General features: G+C 41.6%; 1 protein-coding gene across 1 annotated transcript; it reads left to right on the top strand.

Moving 5' to 3' along the window:
- Window positions 1-585: 585 nt before the first annotated feature.
- On the top strand, window positions 586-20,386 carry LOC105388357 (PAS domain-containing serine/threonine-protein kinase). Its single transcript, XM_048633369.1, has 22 exons — window positions 586-854; window positions 1,077-1,176; window positions 1,253-1,341; window positions 1,672-1,823; window positions 2,173-2,315; window positions 2,631-2,804; window positions 2,994-3,113; window positions 8,870-9,053; window positions 10,297-10,415; window positions 10,716-10,944; window positions 13,197-13,928; window positions 14,165-14,308; window positions 14,622-14,743; window positions 15,217-15,331; window positions 15,769-15,944; window positions 16,332-16,472; window positions 16,699-16,898; window positions 17,407-17,540; window positions 18,099-18,236; window positions 18,795-18,890; window positions 19,238-19,386; window positions 20,047-20,386. Exons 1-22 carry the CDS (start codon window positions 823-825, stop codon window positions 20,197-20,199), a joined length of 3,642 nt encoding a protein of 1,213 aa, XP_048489326.1. The 5' UTR covers window positions 586-822; the 3' UTR covers window positions 20,200-20,386.
- The last annotated feature ends 2,179 nt before the right edge of the window (window positions 20,387-22,565 follow it).

Here is a 22,565-nt window from a genome sequence, read left to right as displayed (position 1 = left end):
AACTTTTTGAGAGTTAGCAACCGGTGATAATTAGTATCAAGAGAGACTTATTAACCGAAAACACCAAAAATCTTAGTGAAATAAATATGCAAGAAGCCTACCAATATATCCTTAAGTTCAACATAAACGTTTGTGAAATCAGATCAGTAAAAAGTTATTAATTAATAATGCTCTAAGTTGTCAGCCATTTTATACCAACCAACCCCACTCGGAGTTACATAATACGGGGGCACTTTAATATACAGTGCCACAAACTTATCTGTTCCGGTGACTGCTCACATAAATGTTTAATATTTCCTAATTCTTTAAGATTTTAAGTTTGCTCGTATTGTTAATTCGCTCTTGCGGTGTTAATAAACTCATCTAATCTTTTACAATATACAATCCATTAGTAAGTAATGAGATATGGATCTATTTAGTTCGCTCTCACCGGAACAGATAAGTTTGTCGCACTGTACAACGCGATAAATAGTCAAATCGTATTACAGGGAATAAATTTAATAAAACCTCGACATTCGCGATGCGTCTCATTCTCGACATTCATCAGAATAAGGTATATACTGAGACCCGTTCATTTTTAAATAATCATGCTTACACAGATTACACTTATTTCCGCAACTGACAAGTGAATAGATTGAACAAATATGAACTTTATTAGCTTGGGATAAAGTTGATTCAATAACCAACACATCGTCCGTCATATTTCGTACATCTAAAGTTTCAACATTTTCAACCAAAACAAATGAGTAACGGATAATTTCAATTTTAAAGATAGAAAACAAGACGTAATATAAGAAAATAATCATTTTCCCTTGATCTAAAATGGATTCTGCACGTTTGCTAAACTTTAGCAGGTACGTAAACACATTCAAACTCTGTGTAACAACTTGAGATACAATTTGAACCTGCGCGCTCAAATGTATTGATTTTCGGTCCCAAAATAAAGTTCTGCGATGTAAATAAATCATAAAGCAAGTTGAACTTGACATTTTGTACGAATTAATTTACCTTTACTAGCCAACTGTTTAGTATCATTTCTGATTACTAAAAGTAAAGCTTGAAAAATTGGTTCTTAGATCTCCAGATTCATCAAATGTGACTCCTACAAAACCGAGACTAGGAAAATTCTTAGATGTCTACTCTCCTCAACATCTTAACTTGACGCCAAAACCTGGGGTAAGTTTTTTTTTGTTGTCTTTATACCTGTCTTACCTCTGATAACTATGATGTCTAATAATTTACCATGTTTTAGGGAAGAAACTTGGGCTTCAAAGGAACTAGTGATTGTAAACAAAGTCTGTTTACACCTGATAAAGTAGCACAAGTGGACTACAGGTGCAGGTTTGTGTCCAACCAAGACCAATAATTCAGGAAGCTTTACTTATTAACACTCCAGTTTAGTATCACAGTTAGTAAAGTAGCACCAAAATTTTCAGCAATGCATGTAAATAAAGAAATAGTATCTTCTTGTTATTGTGTTGACAACAAACCAACAAAGTTTGTCTGTGACTTTGTCTCACTGATTTTATGGCCCCATTACCATTCTCATAATCTGCACATAATATTATTATGATAAATAGATTTCAATAAATAAATAGGATTCATTATCTTTTACACAGCTCACTAAACTCTGTTTAAAACTACATAAATTATAATGAAAATACTTTTCAGAACTGTAAAAGCACAGCCTCTGCGCCATGTATCATCCAATCATTCTTTTGAGGGTAACCAAAGCTTTCCACGTCTGAACCGAAGAGTGCGTCCCATCATGATGGAACTAGAGACTCCAAGCAAGGTGAAGCCTGCCAGTGATCTAGTGCGAGGTGAGAAAATAAAAGATGCATGGGGATCCATTCAATAAAAGCTTAGCTTAGTCAAAAATTATTCATAAAAGATGTCCTAAAATTATAACAATAGTGACATAATGACAATAATGACAATTTATTACGTGAATTTACTGTGCTAGTCACGCACAGTACAAGTGCCATACAAAACAAGAATAGGATAGAACATTTCTTCTGCAAATTGCCCAATCAACATGTATAAAGTTGAAAAAAAAATGGTCTGCAATTTTTCTGATCCCTATTTAATTTGCAATTGACCAGATCATGACCAGTATTTAGCAGGTGCCTCTGCCAATTATAATATGTTTATACTTTATACCATTCACAGTGGATGGCCCTAATGGTCTCCGCTTCAACACTTCCTTGGCTGGGGGAGATGCAACCAGCTCCCCAGCCTCGTCCGTGGCCGGATGGCAGCAGTCCATCAACACCAGCAAGGCAGTGTTCACCATTGAGCCTAATACTTCTAAAGTAAGTCCTGGCTTTTGATAATGTTTAAGACAAATACATAATATATGAAGTTATTGGTATGGTAAAGAGACATATTATAAATAATTATGATAGCCAAATAGGAGAAATAAATACCACCATCTTCATATACTATTGTTTCTTTATTTGCTCATAAACAGTACTTAGCAGTGAAAATGTATCTTTGCAAATATTGAGGACGATTTAGATCCTGTAGAATTTATAATGCAATTTTCGTTAAGGAAAGCAATGTTTTAATAGACTTCAAATACTGACTTCCTCACTGTATTATACAAAAAATTACTTGGTAATTTTCAGATCCTCATAGTAAACAATAAAGCGTGCTCCCTGCTTGGCTATTCATCTGGAGAGCTCTGTGGCCTACAGTTCTCTGATCTGATCCGCAATAGAAGCACCAAGACATTCAGCCTGCACGACACTGACAGCTGCGATGTATCTGACGACGGCACTCTTGTGTTACTCAGTGGCAAGGTATGAGATAGAGAATTCTCTAACTCTGGTTTGTAGGTTGCACAAAGGGAGCCTTGATAGTGATTGGACTAGCCAATCCTTTCACCACGAGGACAAACACTAGTCTAGCTGTTGTGTTAGTTACCAAAATTCTTCATAGAAGATTAGACATTGCTGTTACGAGTAATATACATTGTTATTGATTTTCAGGTTGTGGAGCTGATTTGCAAAGATGGACGGGCGTCGCAAGTATCACTTTGGATAAGACAGTTGGACAATGATGGACCATGTTTAGTTGTTGCTGAGCCAGTTAACTGTAAGAATATAGTTGTAAGTACTATTTATTTCTTTATCATTGAGATTCATGTCAAACACTAACAAATGTTATTCTTTGAGCAAGCAATGGCACCTTTTTCGATATTATTTATAATATAATATGTGGCGACATCTCACACACTTTATTTGTATTTTGTATTTATTTATTTAAGCAAAATAATCCTTAAAAACTAATATTTACAATATCAGCCAAACAACTGAGCTGTTTATCGGCTGGTAATACTCCCATTTATGTTACACTAAACGAGTCCTATATTATGTCCTGATAGTTGTAATTTATTATTCTATCATGGCGAGCTGATTTTCCGCATTTAGCCTCCAAGGTGGGCCATTATGCGTGAAATACCTATGGGGTGACTAGCTATTAAGCCACCCAAGCTCACGCCAGAAAGCCAGTAGACGACCTAGGTTGCTCATGACTTCCCGGAGGGACCCCGGAGATCCGAGGATTTTTGATCGTAGTGTCTCCACGCCTTTGCAATGTAACAAGACATGGGAAGCTGTTTCATCTTCCTCCATGCAACTTCTGCAAAGAGGAGTGGTGGAGATTTTCATGCGATATAGGTGTTTATTTAACCGGCAGTGGCCTGTTATGGTACTTATCACGACACGTAAGTTTGCTCTGTCCAAGCATAATAATTTGCGTGTTAGTTTAGTATTAATTAGTGGTACAAAAGCTTTTGTTTGTTTGCACTCGGCACTGTTACTCCAGAGATTGGTGTGGCATTCTGTCGTTCGGGAACGCAACCAAGAGCGAATTTGGTTGAAAGGGATCGGTACTATCGGCTCTGGGCCTATTGGTGCAGTGTCAGATCCCTTTCGTGCAAGTTCATCAGCAGCGTCGTTCCCCAGCGACCCGCTGTGCCCTTTTATCCACTGGAGGGTTATGGTATTGTTTTGTGAGGCAAGCGATTCTAGAGCTGAGTGACACTCTAGTACTAGCCCCGAAGTTATAGTTTTGCTAGACAAAGCTAGCAGAACTGCAGCACTATCAGATAGGATACGAATACGTTGATTCGTAACCTTTCTAGATTTGACTGCGTTAGCGGCCCGTGTAATAGCAACACATTCAGCCTGAAAGATTGTGTTGTATTTGCCTAGTGCCAGTGAAAAATGGATGTTTAGGTCATCCGAGTGGACACCAGCACCCGTACCTGACGTTTTTTTGGATCCATCAGTGTATATTCTCAGTTCATATATAGGTACTGGACTGATCTCTTGATTCTTCATGCAATTGAATGTTGTAGTGCCTATTAAATATATGGATAAGCGGTATTCGATCACCAATCGCTGCCATCATTGGTTGATGTTTTATGGCTTCCAACATAATGGATGTGTGTGACGCTGTTGAGTTATTTGCCCACAGGCCAGCTACTCTTAGTCTAAAAGTGGCGGCAGCTGCTTCCTGTTTCACCACGAGATGTAATGGTGGAAGGTCGAGAAGTACCTCGAGTGCGGCCGTGGGTGTTGATTTCATGCATCCTGTGATGGCTACACATGCAAGCCTTTGTAGCTTTTGCAGCTTGTTTTTTACTGAGCTAAGTTCTGTTCTGGGCCACCAGACTACAGAACCGTAAGTTATGGTAGGTCGTATGACAGCTTTGTACAGCCATAATGTTAATTTTGGTTTAAGGCCCCAGGTTTTTCCTAACATTCGCTTACACTGCCAAAAAGCGATCGTGGCCTGTTTTATTTTGTTATCAAGATGTTTATTCCAGTTCAACTTGTTATCTAGCGTTATGCCAAGATATTTCACTTCGGTTGAAAGTGTTAGTTGAGTACCAAATAATGTAGGCAAGCTCATGTTATTGAGTTTTCTCTTGTTAGTAAATAGGACTAATTCTGTTTTACTGGGATTGACTTTTAGTCGATACTCCATGCACCATTGCTCGACAATCTTCATTGCGGCCTGCATAACGCTACAATGAAGGTTCTCGAATTTCCCACTAATGAGGATGGTGAGGTCATCTGCATAGCCGACTGTATAGAAGCCGCTGCTGTTGAGTCGTCTAAGGAGGTCGTCAACTACCAGATTCCACAGTAGAGGTGAAAGGACCCCGCCTTGAGGGCAGCCTTTAGCTACAATGCATCTGGTTGTCCCGTTTAGGTTGAGTTGTACTGCTCTTAACTTTAACATATTATTTATCCAACCCCGTAGAGTAGGATTAACATTATATTTGGTTAAGGCAATGTTGATACTATCGAAGTTTGTTTTATCAAAGGCCCCTTCTATGTCTATAAAGGCACCTAGTGTTGATTCTTTGTTTGTTAGCGCACACTCGATTTTGTTCACTACGCTATGGAGTGCTGTTTCGGTCGATTTGCCAGCGGTATAGGCATGTTGGCTGTTATGTAATGGTTTTCGTTTGAGATTATTATCTCGTATGTGTCTGTCACAAAGTCTTTCTAGGGTCTTTAGTAGAAACGACGTTAAACTAATAGGTCTGTAGGACTTTGGATCCGTGTAGTCACTTTTTCCTGATTTAGGAATAAAGGTTGCTTTCACCTCTCTCCACTGTTTAGGAATGTAGTTATGTGATAAGCAAGCCTTAAAAATATTCGCTAAGCTTTGCACGATAACCTGTTGTCCCCACACTAGGAGCGCGGGGAATATACCATCCAAACCAGCTGATTTGAAAGGTAGAAAGCTGTTTATGGCCCATTCAATTTTTTCAACGGTTACTAATTCTTGGGCGGTTATCCAATCAGATATTGACGGGTTCGAGTGCTCGCTATTATCCCAGGTCAGATCATCAACGAGGCGGCAGTCTGGGAAATGCGTTTCAAGGAGTACTTGGCACGTTTCTTTATCGTTGTTAGTATAGGTTTTATCGGCTTTTTTTAGGCAGCCAAGGTTTTTATTTTGACCGCAGTCTAAGATTTTTCGGACTCTAGCTGCTTCGTTGTTGGATTCAATGTTTTCGCAGAATCGACGCCATGAGTCTCCTTGGCGGATTCTTATTCGTTTTTTGTAATGTTTTTGAGCTTCTTTATATAGCTCCCAGTCAGCATAGTGTCTAGTGTTTTTGGCCCTATTAAACAGCTTCCTAATCTTACGTCTCAGTCTCTCAAGCTCCGGTCCCCACCAGTGGGAGGTTCTGGGCCGAGTAGGCGGAGACGAAAGTGGACATGCTTGTTCATAAGATGTTGTTATACATGTTGTTAGTGACAAAACATTGGTTTCTATAGCCGCGGTGGATTGCGACATGTCTTTAAAGTTTATAGTTTGAAAGTTTTGTGTTAGTGCTTGAACGTATTTAGTTCGGTCAGTCTTCCGCGGGTTACGGCGCGGTTTGACTTGCGGTGGTTTCGCTTGAAGTTTAAAACATATTCTTCTATGATCGGCACAGGATGGTTCGTTTGATACATGCCAGTCCGAAATTAGGTCAGTGACGCCAGTAGTAGCAAAAGTGACGTCAACAATTGTTTGGTAACGCGATGAAACGAACGTCAGTTCAGAGCCTATATTAAGAATGTTAAGGTTTGTTGAAAATAAGTAAGTTACCAGGTTTTCACCCCTTCTGTTGGGAGTTTCACTGCCCCAGAGCGGATGGTGCGCGTTGGTATCCGCAGCGATGATCAGCTCTAGGGAGTTGGACTCGCAGTGATGCACCAGGTCCGCCAACTCACCGGGTGGAGGATCTCCATCGCCAGGCATGTAGGCGGACGCTAGTACAATTGAACTACAGTTACCCACCAAGTTCTGAACTAACACAGCTGTTAAATCTTTCGTGCAGAACTGGGTGAGTTGTACCGCGTCCACAGAACGGGGCATGTAAATACACGTGCGTGGGTTAAGAATAGAGGTGTTTAAAAACAATTTACCCCCAATGTTGCTGAGACCGCAGATACGGCTTCCCCTGATCCACGGCTCCTGGATCAGGGCGATGGTCCCGGTGTTGACCTCCAGCTGCCTTCGTAGGGTAGCCGCCGCAATCTGCTTGTGCTGGAGGTTGGTTTGAATGACGGAGAGGTTACTTAGGCGAGCGGAGAACATCACTGTCCACCGACTCCGCATCAGCATCCGACTCTTCGTCATGACCGCCACCGTCGTGTAATTTATTATTATTAAACTCTTTATTGAAAAAATAAATTGTTACAAAGGCGAACTTAATGCTAGCAGCATTTTCTACCAGTTAACCATTTATCTGCTTCATATTAAATTACCACATAGTTGGTCGTCTTACTATAGATTGGCAAGTTGCTTGGCAACCCTCCTTGCGGGGTGAAAGACGCGGAGGGGACGAGGTACCTAAGACGACAGCGGGAGCGGGAGGGTAGCGGTGAAGGGCAACGCGTGCACTGCATGTCATTGTTACGGCAGTCTCGGCCGCGCAGCCGAGGCGGCCACATGTCTTATATAGTCTGTCATAATTTGAGTGCGACCCACATGAGATCATTGATCCTGAGACCATTAGTCTTAGGATGAGTGTTGAGGCCTTTTTAATATTATCGTTATATTATTATTAGGTATCTATAATTCGTCAACAAAATAACGTTAAAAACAACAAATCGTATAATGTCTCAATATAGGGGCTTCTTGTAGAACAGCGTACCGGATCAGTCATGCTACGCTAAAGGCTAAAGGTTGGTACTGCGCAGTCAGATACGAAAAAGTAAACAACAAAGACGAAGAGTCCATATGACAGTGCGTCAGTTGTCAGTTCTTGTAACTAGGAAAGCAACCAAAATGTATGTGATTTAATGAAAGTAATTAATGAGCAAAAGACAGAGAAAAATTACAAAATTGATGAAATTTTTGAAAGAAAATGGTCATATCGTGCTTCGCCTACCCCCATACCACCGGAATTAAATCCTATTGAACTTGTGTGGCGGTACGTGAAAGGCGAGCTCGCAAGAACGTCGATTGACTCTAACTTAGATAAAGAGATAAAATACTTAGAGTTGCTTTTCTCTAATTATTCGCCTGAAAAGTGGAGAAATTGTGACGACCATGTCATAAAAAATTAAGACGAATATTATAAATCTGATAGAGTATTTGACGATGTATTGGACAGGTATGTTATTGTTTATTTATAATTTAATGTAAATTAAACATAAAATATTATACTGAACTAATATGACTGGCGTACTCTAGTACATTATACTTCAAAGTAGGTATAATGTTTTTTGGTTTTTGTCTTAGATTTATAATTGAAGTTAATGAAAACGATGATGAAGATGAGGATGACGACGACGATGAACAAGTTCAAACAGAGAGTGAACATGAAAGTGACATGGAAATTGATTTATAAAATAAAACACTTTTACATAAATAAATTCAAATTGGTAGATATTCTGAAGGTAAACATCCAAATTTTAATGCTGTCAAACTATACATTTTAAGCTAAATATGACATTTACGGGAACACACATAGAATAAAATTTTACTTACGTCAGAAATAGTTACAAGCTATCGCGAGATTAATCCGGGCACACTTTTCTACGTGTTTAGCATGTCGTGCTACCTCGCCCCCGCCACTTCTTTCACCCCGCAAGGAGGGTCGCCAAGTAACTTGCCACATTGTAGTTTCGGCCTTCACTACAGTACGTCTAGTACAGGTTTCATAGTTTGTCGAAAACTATAAAAGGTATAGTTTTCTCGCATACAAAGTGGCGCCTCTAGCGGAAACTATCATAACACTTTTGACAGATAATGTGTACGCAGGTGACAGAAGAATACAAAATCTTTTTTCGTTTACATAAATTGCAAAACTCTATCCCCTATTAACCCCACTAATTGCCCGCAGTTAACAGTAGACGCCGAGTCCGGCTGCGTGGTCTCCGTGGACAGTGGCGACGCGGCGCTAGTCTTCGCGGCGGAGAGCTCGGAGCAGCTGGTGGGGCTGCCGCTGGCGACGCTGGTGCCCGCCGTGCGGCTGCCGCGCGCCGCCCGCGCCGTGCCGCCCGACCAGGCCAAGCAGACGCTCACTGGTACCTAGGCCATACATTTATGTATAGTGCACGCGGAACTAGCTGGCCGCGCCTTAGGTATGTGAGCGGTCGGACGGGGAGGCGGGGGCGCTTGTTGTCAATGTCAGTTACTACTAAGTCCAAGCTCCCCCGCCTCCCCGTCCCACCGCTCACATACCTAAGGCGCGGCCAGCTAGTTCCGCGTGCACTATAGTAAAGATTTTTCGTATAGTTAATAGTAGACGGTGAGTCCGGCTGCGTAGTCTCAGTAGACAGTGGCGACGCGGCGCTGGTGTTCGCGGCGGAGAGCGCGGAGCAGCTGGTGGGGCTGCCGCTGGCGACGCTGGTGCCCGCCGTGCGGCTGCCGCGCGCCGCCCGCGCCGTGCCGCCCGACCAGGCCAAGCAGACGCTCACTGGTACCTAGGCGATACATTTATGTAGTAAAGATTTTTTCTACATATAGTTAACTAGCTGTCCCCGCGTGTTTCGCTTCGCCTTAAAAAGTTTTCCCGTGGGAATTCCGGGATAAAAAGTAGCCTATGTTCTTTCTCAGGGTCTAGACCATTATGTATACATACCAAATTTCATTCAAATCCGTTCAGTAGTTTTGGCGTGAAAGAGTAACAGACAGACAGACACAGTTACTTTCGCATTTATAATATTAGTAAGGATTGTAGACGGTGAGTCCGGTACAGTAGTCTCGGTAGACAGTGGTGACGCGGCGCTGGTGTTCGCGGCGGAGAGCTCGGAACAGCTGGTGGGGCTGCCGCTGGCGACGCTGGTGCCCGCCGTGCGGCTGCCGCGCGCCGCCCGCGCCGTGCCGCCCGACCAGGCCAAGCAGACGCTCACTGGTAGGGAGTTTATGGAGCTTTGAGTGCTTCGCTTCGGAAGGTTTTCCTGTTGGATCTGTGTAGATCTAGGTTTAGTACATATCTAATTTCATAAAAATTGGTTCAGTCATTTTTATGTAAAGGGTAACACACACATCCATCCATACTTACAATTAAAAACCTCTTACGTAATATTAGAAAAAGAACCGCAAGATAATAATTCCTTACCATTTAGCTACAAAAGTTGGCACTAGAGTTGCTAGTTTTGGGTTAATTTGTGATTGTGGGAGCTAGTGCCCGTAGTGTCTAACGTAAATCAAAATATTTGTCTGTAGCCATTTCGCGAGAAAAACACTTAACCCGCATATTAAGGGTATGTATTTTCTTCCTCCTTTAAATAAGCTTATAAAAAAATTATGCTGTGTCTTTTTCAGGTCGAACGTTAGAAGGCGGCGCGTTTCCTCTGTGCCTGTGGATATCCAAACCAGAGAATAACGAGTCTTGGTCTATGAAGACGCACAAAGACAAACCTCTCTTAGAAATTAATATTAGGGTAAGTAACTTTTAGAAGTCCGTATTTTATTTTGAAAAACATTACCCTCCTCCTTCGGCAGTCGGGTAAATATCAAAGGCGGCGTTTTGCGCGTGAAAAAAAAGTATTTTATGTATAATAGCGGTAATCATTGTTATTTTATTTGTAATATTTGTACAATAAAGAGTTAAATAAATAAATAAAAATCATTCTGTCTCACTAATACATCATATTATTGTATCGCCATTTTATTATCGTTTCATTACTAAAGTGACTTGTAACATATACATTTTCATAATCATCATTGGTTTCCCTTCCCAGGTAACACTAAACGTAAGCGGTTTGCTAGTAGTGGACGAAGCAGGCCTCATCACGGCTTGCAACCACCACTTCGCCATGTTGACCTTCGGCAAACCCCACTCGGAGGTCATCGGCCACCACATTGAGGAGGTCATACAGAACTTCTGCCGGGAATCTGACAGGATCAAGATACCGGAGCGCGGCCGGAATATGACCCTGTCACCTGTGAATAATGATGTTAATGGATCCGGTATGTTTTAGTAACTATATTATTTTTCAGACCAATGGATATCGCTGTATAACATTGTAGACCAACATTTATTCTATTCTATTCTCTGTGGGGGTAACAGTACCTACATCTGGCTCTCTCGAATGGAACCTTTGTGCATATCCCCAAGGTCTAAACTGCCTTCCTAAGCTTGGACCATTTCCCCACCACGCTGGTCCACTGCGGGTTGGTGGGTTCACATATCTAGATGTGCTAAATCTAGATATGCAGGTTTCCTCACGATGTTTTCCTTCACCGTAAGAGCGATGGTATACATTGTACTTAAATTCAGAAAAGAACTCATTGGTACATGTCAGCGCCGGGATTCGAACCCGCATCTCTGGCGTGAGAAGCGGGCGCTTACCCGACTGAGCTACCACCGCTCCAACATTACCAACCCGGTATATCTATGTAGCTGCTATTATAACGGGAAAGCGATATCACCCATACTCGAAACCTAACCTAGCTTTAGGTAACAATCTATTTTATCTTGTTCTTTAGGGTGCGTTGCACCATTTAATTTTAACTATTACAAACGTCACATCGTCTGTCAAAGCATCGGTTAAGCGAAAAATTGGTTGCACCATTCAACTATGGTTAAAATGACGTCATAACTTTAACGATAACCATAACCACCCCATGTTGGCCGGTTACTGTTAAAGTTAAAGTCAGGTAGCTGTCAAACCCGTTGTATAACCTCAAAGTAACAGTATTACGTACAAATATTAATATTCAATAATTCTTATCATGTCGCTTCTACGTGAAATAGTGCTTGAAACAAGTTCCTCAGAAATTGAGATTGAGGTGGAGTAAGTACGGAACTTACGAAATATGAAGAGAAAGGTGTACTTTCAGAGAACTGATAGATTCGCAGGTTCCAGGTCTCAAAAATGTGGCTCGTGTGTTGGCTTTAAAACTAGAACCTTTCTTACTGCCTCCAACGACGAAGTAAGTGCACCTATTATTATGTTGTAGGTGTAATGATCATCTTCACCACCAAATAAGCGTCCACTTCTAGCCATGGGCTCTTCCAAGGAGCGAAACAACACTGTGCCCTCGGCCTTCCTTATCCAGCCACTACCGGCTACCTGCCGGTTGCCGGTCCAGCGCAGCAATCTAATATCAAAGTAACCTACGTAACTCTTTAATTGAATAACCTTGTTTTCAGAAATTTTGCAATCACTCAAATACAGAAATATATCAATGAAAATAAGGACAGAACTAAGAAGAGTGCAGCCCATTATTGTGGCTACGGCATAGCTGCATAATATATTATGTAAACAAAATAGAGACCCTGTGCTGTACCACCAGCTAGGTTTTTTAAGATGATTCATCATCTGATGAAGAGGAACCTGTCTATGCAGTTAACAGGAATGATGAGCATAATCGAAGGATGTCAATAAATAATTATTTTAATAGATTACATCGTTAGTTTTTATTTCAACTTGTTAAGAATTAATTAATAAGATAATTAATAATAAAGGCTTCTATTCTATTCTATTCTCTGGGGGTGTAAGTACCTGCACCTGGCTCTCTCGAATGGAACCTTTGTGCATATCCCCAAGGTCTAAACTGCCTTCCAAAGCTTGGACCATTTCTCCACCACGCTGGTACACTGCGGGTTGGTGGGTTCACATATCTAGATGTGCTAAATCTAGATATGCAGGTTTCCTCACGATGTTTTCCTCACCGTAAGAGCGATGGTATACATTGTACTTATGTTAAAATAACTCATTGGTACATGTTACGGGATCGGACCCGTATCTCTGGCGTGAGAAGCGGGCGCTTACCCGACTGAGCTACCACCGCTCTTAATAAAGGCTTATTAGAGTCTACTTAGTCGCGGGTTTTGTTGATGATAATCTTTTGGTCAATATTTGGAGGAACAACAGACTTAGTTCCTATGACATGTTGACTTTGAGTGCTTTGACAGAGAATGACGGCTACAATGTACTCTGTGACGGCTTCAGTCCGATAGCTAGATTTGGTATTGCCTTACATAAAAACGTTTCCCACAATAACTTTGGGGATAATTATGTCTCAAACGAATAGCAACCTTAATAACATTAACAATGACCGACGATTTGATGGTGCAACACGTTACAGTAAAATATTAACTGTAACGACTCTGTCATTGCTAAGTTTAACCTTAACTATTACGATAACCGGGATGTTGATGCAACCCACCCTTAATGTTGTATACAGAAGTGTTAAAATAAACGTTGTTATTGCAGTGTCTGATACTGACGAAGATTCCTGCGGAGATTTTAACGGCAGCCAGAAAAGTGCCTGCATGTCCCTCAACGTGCACCAATCACAGATATCCCAAGCGACCAGAGAGAAGTCCTCCAGTGCCTTATGTCTAGACAAGTCTTGTAGCCTGGTCACCCACACACCGACACCCACTCAAGACATGGTGTCCAGTATAAGCACTACGGAACAAAGAAATGACACATCGGCTCTACCTGATGTGACGTCAGGCATGTCCGGAATATCTATTGACGAAGAAGCGTATTGCCAAAGTTCCATATCGAAGTCGCGATCGGAAAATATACTTAGATCAGAACAATCCAACTTGAAAAGCAATCAAGCCAAAAACGCCGAAAAGTCAGACTCTATTTACTACACCTCACAGCACTCACAAGAGCTCACGCCAACGGGAAATGCTCCTAGAGTGAGGCTAAACGACCCGTCTTTACGCTTGTCTTTTGATAGCAGTAAATACAAATCGTTGAAGGTGAATTTGCCAAATCAAGGGAAGGACGACAAGAGTAGCCTTTCGCTAGACTTCTGCGACTCAAATGAGACAAGTGCAGATTTCTTGACTCCAATAAATGAGATGCCTCCACCTGGCTGTGAGATTGAGGAACTACCGAAACACAATGGCAATGAGAGCATTGAGAGTTTGAGCAATGATATCGATTTGGAGACACAGACTGAATCCGCCCCTAGAAGACGGTATGAAGGTAATATAACTTTACTAGTCATCATTTCACAACATCAATTAAGGGGCATCTTCCAAGGAGCTTTAGAACACTCTACCGACTACCTTTTAGGGTTGTCAATCCAGCGATGCCTACCTGAATGAGTATCGGTTATGAAATAGCTACTGATACTTAATTTTGCTGTTAGTTACCTAATTTCTCGAGCCTTATTGGACCAGAAATTTTCATACTAACTAAAACAATTTTATTCTCCTCAGACGAGCCCCCAGACACGCCGTGTGTGGCGAAGCGGTTGCTTCGAGCCGTCACCTCCACGCCGCAGTCTCGCGACAGAAACTCCATCGCCGTACAAGACGGCACCTATCGCTCTGTTGTCAAACATAACGATGGGCATTATATGCGTAAGTTATGGCTGTTTTGAAGTAAAGTAAGCCCTAAAGGGGACGGGACTCGGGGAATCATTATATTAATAATATGAGGGGACAGTTTTTTCAAATTCTTGGGTTTGAGTATATATGTGGGAGTATTTTTCCTAACGCACGACTCCGCTCCGGCCAGACAAATACCGCCGCGGGCGCATTCCGGGTATCGCTTAACGCAGCGCACTGTTCCTTAGGTTCCTGTCAAGTTCTTTACGTGAGCTATACATAATAATGTAGGATAACAGATGTACTGATAGACACACTAAGATAAATATTTCTCTTTAATTTCCAGACGTGGTGTACACGGTGTCGTCGATGCAGGTGTCTGCGGCGCGGCGCGTGCGCTGCGTGTGGCTTGGAGTGGAGCTGGAGCACGGGCTGGCCTGCAGCCTCACGTCCACCGGAGACAACTCGGTCAGTGTATACACGGTGTGTCGATGCAGGTGTCTGCGGCACCTTAGTATTTATAATCGCCATTTAAGGATCTTACAGGCGAGCACTTAAATGAGCCTACTTTAGCTGTACGCGTTCTGCTCTACCTCCGTTGTCTACTTCTCAAACTCGGACGGTAATAGGCGTGCGGACCTTGGCCTGCAGTCCAATTCGGGAAAGTATATCATTACAAGGAGGCGTCTTGCAGACTGAGACACGGTCGAATATCTCAAAACCAAGCGATGCCATTGGCAAACGCTATAATGCTCGATCGCAGCATAAACGCATTCGGTATGCTCTCTTATCATTCGTTCAACATTATCTCGTGATTCTACCTGTATCTAATGATCGTCAGGAAGAGATAACTTTCAGTAATCGTAATACTTTTCCAATTTTGTTTAATTACCTATGTATTTATTTTATTTATTTATAATGCATCATGTAATTCTTCGCAGGCTGCCAACAAGACGACCAGCAGCCGCCCGCAGTCGATGTCGCTGATGAGCCAGTGCGGCGAGGAGCAGGTCGCCGGCGACTACAACAAACATTACGTCACGCTGAAGCAAATCGGTGAGCATACGACCAATATTTAATATTATAGCTTCAGACGACCTTAGGTAGGTAGCCGGTAGTGGCTGGATGAGGAAGGCCGAGGATCGAGCGTTGGGGCCTATATCCAGCATTGGATGATTATTGGCTGATGATGATGGTGATGAAGAGAAATATTAAAAAAAATAGAAAGTACAATAATTATAATTATAACCCGTCAACACATAACACTCGCTACTGAATAGAGGACGCCTCTTCCTCATTTAATTTAAGTTCTTGCCGGCACCGTTCTGTTAGGTTTATTTAGTTGAAAGAGGACTTAATTCTCCTGTGCATAACTCTATTGGGCATGGTCATGGCTCATGTAAATAAATGATGACCCTAAAGGTGAACCACAATTTTTAAACACCATCATTACCGCATACCCGCATTTTTAGATTCCGTTTCCTTTTCCCCAGGTAAAGGCGCATACGGCTGCGTCAAAATGGCGTATCGGCGCTCGGACCGGCTACTCTGTGTGGCCAAGTTTATCCTGAAGGAGAAAGTCGGCGCTCAGTTCTGGGTCGACAACCCTGACGGCAAGCGGGTGCCGCTGGAACTCAGTTTACTGCTGACGTTGAAGCATCCTAATATTGTAAGTGTGAGGGTAATAGGGGTGGGGGTTGGTTTGATGTAGTTTTAGTATTGCTCTATTCAGACTTATTAAGAGATATATGGTCAGCTCGTTGTGGCTCTGTTACTGATACTGTTGTTAGGGGTGTGAATTGGTTTTTGTAGTATTAGTATGTAGACTATGTAGTATACAACTATTCCGACCTAGCGATATTGGTGCTGTGCTCTTTATACTAAGTGAAAGAAACAAGTCTAAAATAGCATAGGTATTAATGCTATCTCGCCTGTAGGTCTGTCTACATCTCACATGGGAGCCTTTAGACACAATACAATTCAATTGCGTCTGATTTCCTTTTTCTAACATTGTCTTCAGACATAATATCTTCTAATCATCATATATAACTTGCAGGTGACAGTAATAGACGCGTTCGAGAACGACAAGTACTTCCAGATGGTGATGGAGAAGCACGGCGCCGGCATGGACCTGTTCGAGTTCATCGAGCGAAGGCCTAGACTGGACGAGCCTCTAGTCAGCTACATATTCAGACAGGTACAGTACGGTTCACGAGGGCTGACCCAAGTTGTGCAGTGCAATATACGGGAGTTGACCAAACTGGCTGACTTACCGCATGTAATGACAATGACAATAGATTGAGCGTATAAATGCCGCAATCGTGCGTTATAGCGCTTTTTTATTTTTGAACTACAATATCTTAAGTTTTTTCCTAATGATGATCTATGACACACACCTGACTATAAAACGATAAATATTCCAGGTCGCCCAAGCAGTAGAATACCTCCACTCGCTGAACATCCTCCACCGAGACATAAAGGACGAGAACATAATCATAGACAACAAGTTCCACATCAAACTGATCGACTTCGGCTCGGCCACGTTCATGAATAAGGACACCCTGTTCTCTACCTTCTATGGCACCACGGAGTATTGCAGTCCGGAAGTACTGGCTGGGAATAAGTAAGTAACAGTGAGGTTATCTGGAAGATATCGCTGTATGTCGTATGTGTTAAGACGCTTTTGTAAGTAGAAAGTTACAAAGGACGAAAATACCAAAACATGGGAGGTTCATTTTGATGATATATAAAAACTAGCTTCGCTTCGCCTTTAAAAGTTTTCCCGCGGAAATTCCGGGATAAAAAGTATCTTATGTTCTTTCTCAGGGTCTAGACCATCTGTATACGAAATTTCATTCAAATCCGTTCAGCAGTTTTGGCGTGAAAGAGTTACAGACAGACAGACACAGTTACTTTCGCATTTATAATATTAGTTAGGATAGTTAGGATTACGATGAAGAAAAACTTGAGATACACAATCTAGGTACCTAGATATAGAGTTCTAAATTACATGACTAAAAAAAAATCATCCTCTTCACCCATAAAATGAAGCCAAAAGTTCGTTTTATTCGACGTAAAATTATACAAATATTCCATAAAGTTCCATCCTAACCAACCCCAATCCCCAACAGATACGCGGGCCCAGAGCTGGAGATGTGGTCGATGGGGATAACCCTGTACGTGCTCACGTTCTTCGTTAACCCGTTCACCGACATCGAGGACACCATCCAGGGGCCGCTCGTCATGCCGCACCCTGTGTCTGAAGGTAAGTGCTTTACTATACAATAATATACAACATGTCATTGTGTTGCAAAAGTGGAAGAACATAATTTGTTCGGAATGAACCCCTGTATCACCCCTTCGTTTATATGCAAAAGCTAAACATAACCATGTGCTACGTGCTCACGTTTTATCCCTTATCTGACATTGAGGACACCATCCAAGGGCCGCTCGTCATGCCGTCTGAAGGTCTGTGGTTTACCTGTTTACCTACATAAATAAATAAACTTACTCCTCTTGTTAATCCTCCACCTCACTACTCTCTACAATGCTTCGCCGAATCGATCGAAGCAATGAAAAAAGCTACGAAGTAAGTCAAAGTGCCTCTCCACACTTCGCTAGTAGTGTAGTAGAGGCTTTGTACATTTATACTATTTGCTCTTACGGTAGAGGAAAACATTGTGAAACTTGCACATCTAGATTTCAATAGTCGCGGCTCGCGTCCAATCATGTGAGTTCTCTTGACATGGTTAATTATGACATACAACCAGATCTTCGTCTAGAATTATATCTAAAAAACAACTAACCCTCAACCATCCCCCAGACCTAGAGCACCTGCTGCGCTGGATGCTGCACAAGGACCCCGCCGCGCGCTGCACCGTGCCGCAGCTGACGTCACACGCCTGGCTGACGCAGCCCGCGCCGCCCGGCAAGCACCAGTTCCACGAGCTGCTCGTGTGTGGTGCGTACTGTTCTCTACAACACTCTCATGTACATGTGCCGCAGCTGACGTCACACGCCTGGCTGACGCAGCCCGCGCCGCCCGGCAAGCACCAGTTCCACGAGCTGCTCGTGTGTGGTGCGTACTGTTCTCTACAACACTGTCAAATTATTGTTTTCTACCCGTGTGACGTCACAGAAGTGATAATTTATAAACAAATATGGCTGACACCGTTTTCGCCTGTTTATGAAAAATTGAACTTTTAAGTTAAAGTTTTGCGATTTGCAAGGTCCAAAAAAATATAGAGTATTTTTTTTTAGTCTAATAGAGCAATTATTAATCATATTAGACCTGCTTTAAAAAAGAGTCAAGTAGCCTATTAACAATCCATAATGAAGAGGACATAAAGAAAGATAACAGATTGGTTGAGCCAGAAAATACAATTCATCAGTCCTTGTTTATATTCACAGCATACGATCTCAAGAATCTTGGATCTATTTGCATAGAATTTAACATACCCAACAAAATACATAACTTCCCAATTATTTTTTACCAAAAGAGATTTTTTATTTATTACAGATCGACACGAAGCAAACCCAGAAATGTACTACAGCGGCAGTCTGAGCTCTCCCAGGAGTGGCTCGCTCATATCCCTGGCTGAACATTTAGCTAAAGGTAACATACACTACATCCACTAACCCGCACTGTTCATCAAGCCGCACTAGGCCAGCGTGGTGGACTAGGCCAAAAACCCTTCGTTCATTGGAAGGAGACCCGTACCGCAGCAGTGGGGACGTTATGGGTTGTGATGAAGAACATATTCTATATCACGAATGTTCTTACCCGCCGTTGCTCTTTTGTTCATGTTTAGTCCGTTCAGAAATGGCCAAAAGTCATTCGGCAATGCCGCTCTACTTTCATGAAATTTCCTGCTAACAGATTAAGGGGCCAATCTTAGCGCTTTTAAATTCAGATGTTGTCCTATTTAAATCCTCTATTTAACTGTTATTTCCATATTCCAGAACGTTCGAACCCTTCAGAAGTGGCGATCCGTTCCGACGGCAAGCCTTCCCGAGACGAGCCGAAGCGCAACTCGATGGCTCTGCACGCGCTCTCCACGGCCGATAAAGACGCGCAGTCTGACAACTATAGTCTACGGTCCTCGGCTGATGTGAGTGTAGATCTATTACATGGAAGTAGAAAAAAATACGGAAGGAATCTCGCTTACTAAAAAGTGAGGACCCAAAGTAAATCAGTCTCATTGTTACGACGAGCCCGCCACACACACATTCACACTCAAAGTAAGTCAGTCCACCGCCGCGCGCCCATCATGTCGCACCTAAGCACCCACACACTCTCATGTCGCCGCCATTGATGTGCCTCATTTGTTAGTTAGCGACATTCCTTCCATATTTTTTTCTACTTCCATGATCTATTCATGTAACTCTGCTATGTGAGGAAGGTATTTTGTAGGTCCCTTTGGAGGTGCGGAGTTAGGGGCAAGCGATGCACATTACTCATATGACGCTGTTCGTCTATGGCAACATTGTTACGCCCCAAATGCTTTACTTTGTTAATTTTAGCAGGCTTTGTCTAGCTGAAATTTTATAACGAGAAGTATGTCCGATTAATACATGCAGTGGCCCGAAGGACCACTTCCTGTAGTCGAGCCCATTGGTTGGATGAGAAAGGCCGAATACATGGTATTATGGCTCTCGTTAGAAGAAGCTTAATATAATTTGTAGCAATAGGAGATTATTTTCATATAATTATGGTCCTTCCACAGATAACAACAAATTAAGTTTGTCTCTAATCATGCACTCTATTCCAGATCCTAGATATATCCTCTAAGCCGGTATCAGAGGCGGCGCTCACAGACATAAGCTCGGACGCGACGGGCCACGCCGCCTGCGACATCGACTACGACTGCGACCAGTACGAGTGCGACAGCTGGGACGAGTGCGAGCAGGACAGCTTCTCGTAGAGCGAGCGAGACGGCTATATGTCGCACAACTCTTCAACTTGTCGGATTGGTCATAAAACTTATCCGCGTAGCTGAGTTGAGCTACGCTAACTGATTGTGTTTGTCAACTGAACTGATCATGATGGCTTTAGACGGAAAAACAGTATTAACACGTCACCCAATGTAATCCGACTCTTGTTGAATTGAATCAAATCTAATTGTACTATCTGCTGTAACTACACATAATACTCGCTCCTCCATGCGCATTATAACGCACTCGTGGTGACGTTTTAATAATGAGTTTACGCCTTTACACCGCTTTATTGGCCGTCTCCACAGGTGAGGGAATCGCAATCGTGTCCACCCTCTATCGATTCCACCAGCGTTTCGTCACGGCTTGCAACGGAATCGCAATGCATCCATAACAACTCATAATATGACAGCCTGGCCTTGCTGCGAGGGCGCGAAGTTCCACTGACCTCGCAGCGATGTTATGACGTTTCTAGCGCCCTCAACAACTCGTCGCATCGGTGTGGAGACACCTTATATGAGAGTATATAGAAATGCGTGGCAAGACGATAGTATTGTTTACGATTTCGTCGCCTGTGAAGACGGCCCCTTACTATAGCGGCATCGTTGAGGGTTTCATAGGAACCATGTGATTGAAAGACTTTAAATTAGGATTTTGGTACCTACCGTTTCTGTGTAACGTAGTGCTAATGGACAACATTTCATTTTCTTTACTCTATATTTTTATTAGTTATTCGGAAAGTTTATAAAAAAATAGTGGACCCGTATTTTTTTATTTTGTATATACATACATTTTTGCATGGTATTTTTAACTTTAAAGTTAATTATTTTAAAACCGGAAGTGACGTCACATATTGGGCTCAATTTTTATTTTTGTCTATTGCCTGAGTCTCGAAAAAAAACATAAATGACACTGACAAGTGACATTTAAACTTTGTTTACATGCCAAACAACAAATGGGTCATTTTCAAATGACCTTGATATTTCTAATGATGGAAAGTAGGTACTTATCATGTAAAAACATAAGCAGAAGCATTTTTTCAGCTGTGTAGGCGGTGGCATGCTCTGGGACATATTATATAGAGGTCATCTCTTAATAATAAATAAAAAAAAATACTCAGAAAGTGTCAGAACAGAATTTTATTTTTTATTTTATTTTATTTATTTTTATTTATTAGGGAAGACAAACAGCCATACATTGAAAATCTTATAAATAACATAAGTAAAAAAGAAATATAAATGTACAGCCCACAGCGTCATCCACAGAATTATAAAATAAAGAGGTGTCAAGTTGAGAGGTTATATAAAATTAAATCAATTAAATTAGCAATGACAAAAAAAAACAATAGCTACTATACTTAATATAGATATACTTAATATTCAAAGAAACCTGAAACTATGATAATGTATCGATAACATTTCTTTTAAATGAAGATATGGACTGGTGAAATATGTCAATATTTATAAAAAAATTGTTGTAATTATTTACCATGCGACAAAGAGGTGCGCGCTTACCTGCATTAGTTTTACTATGTGAGGTAGAGAATAGTTGGTAGGCGCGAACCTCCCGACGGAGAACTGTTCGTGGTATTACATAGCAGAGTTTATTAGTTAAGTCCATACAGTCGTACTTATTGTGGCATATACCATACAGTGTCATAGCCTCTAGTAGGGTACGTCTATCTTCCAATGTTTGCATTTTATATTTTACAAGAAGCCTACTGTAAGATAAAGTACCACGGTGGCACCTAAAATGCATAGCACGCAAAAACTTTCTCTGCACTCTTTCAATAATCTCCCTATATTTAATATACAGCGGATTCCAAACACACACAGCGTATTCCAGTTGAGGTCTAATTAGGCTTTTATATAGATGAAGATAAGTAGAGGGTTGATGGAAGTCGTGAGAAGCACGCATTATGAACCCGTACAATTGATAAGCTTTATTAACAATCTTTTCAATGTGTGAATTAATGAAAATGACCCAAATAAACAACAACGTCACGATAAAACGTCAACGTCAATCAAAAATGAAAGTGACAGTTACTTTGTTTTTAAATCTATAGGCTTTGATCATCAAAATGCATCGCACCTGATGCATGACGTCATCAGCACTTTTTTACTATTTTATGATTTTCTCGAAAATGATACATCCAAAAAATACAAAAACATTTTTTTTGTGGCCTTGAGAGCTAAATCTCGAAATGGTTTTCGATTTATAGCAGCTTTAGTTTTTTGAAATGTTGTCCATACTACAAATGAACAAATGAAAAAATGCATTGAAGTTTTCCGTGCAAATGAAAATGGCTGTCAAAATGTGATTTATACAGTATTATTCTTATGAGTCAAGTAACCTT

Source organism: Plutella xylostella, chromosome 5, assembly GCF_932276165.1.
Source record: "Plutella xylostella chromosome 5, ilPluXylo3.1, whole genome shotgun sequence".
NCBI classification, from domain to species: Eukaryota; Metazoa; Arthropoda; class Insecta; order Lepidoptera; family Plutellidae; genus Plutella; species Plutella xylostella.
The sequence above is the reverse complement of the archived record's forward strand: the minus strand, read 5'-3'. Positions and strand labels throughout refer to the sequence as shown.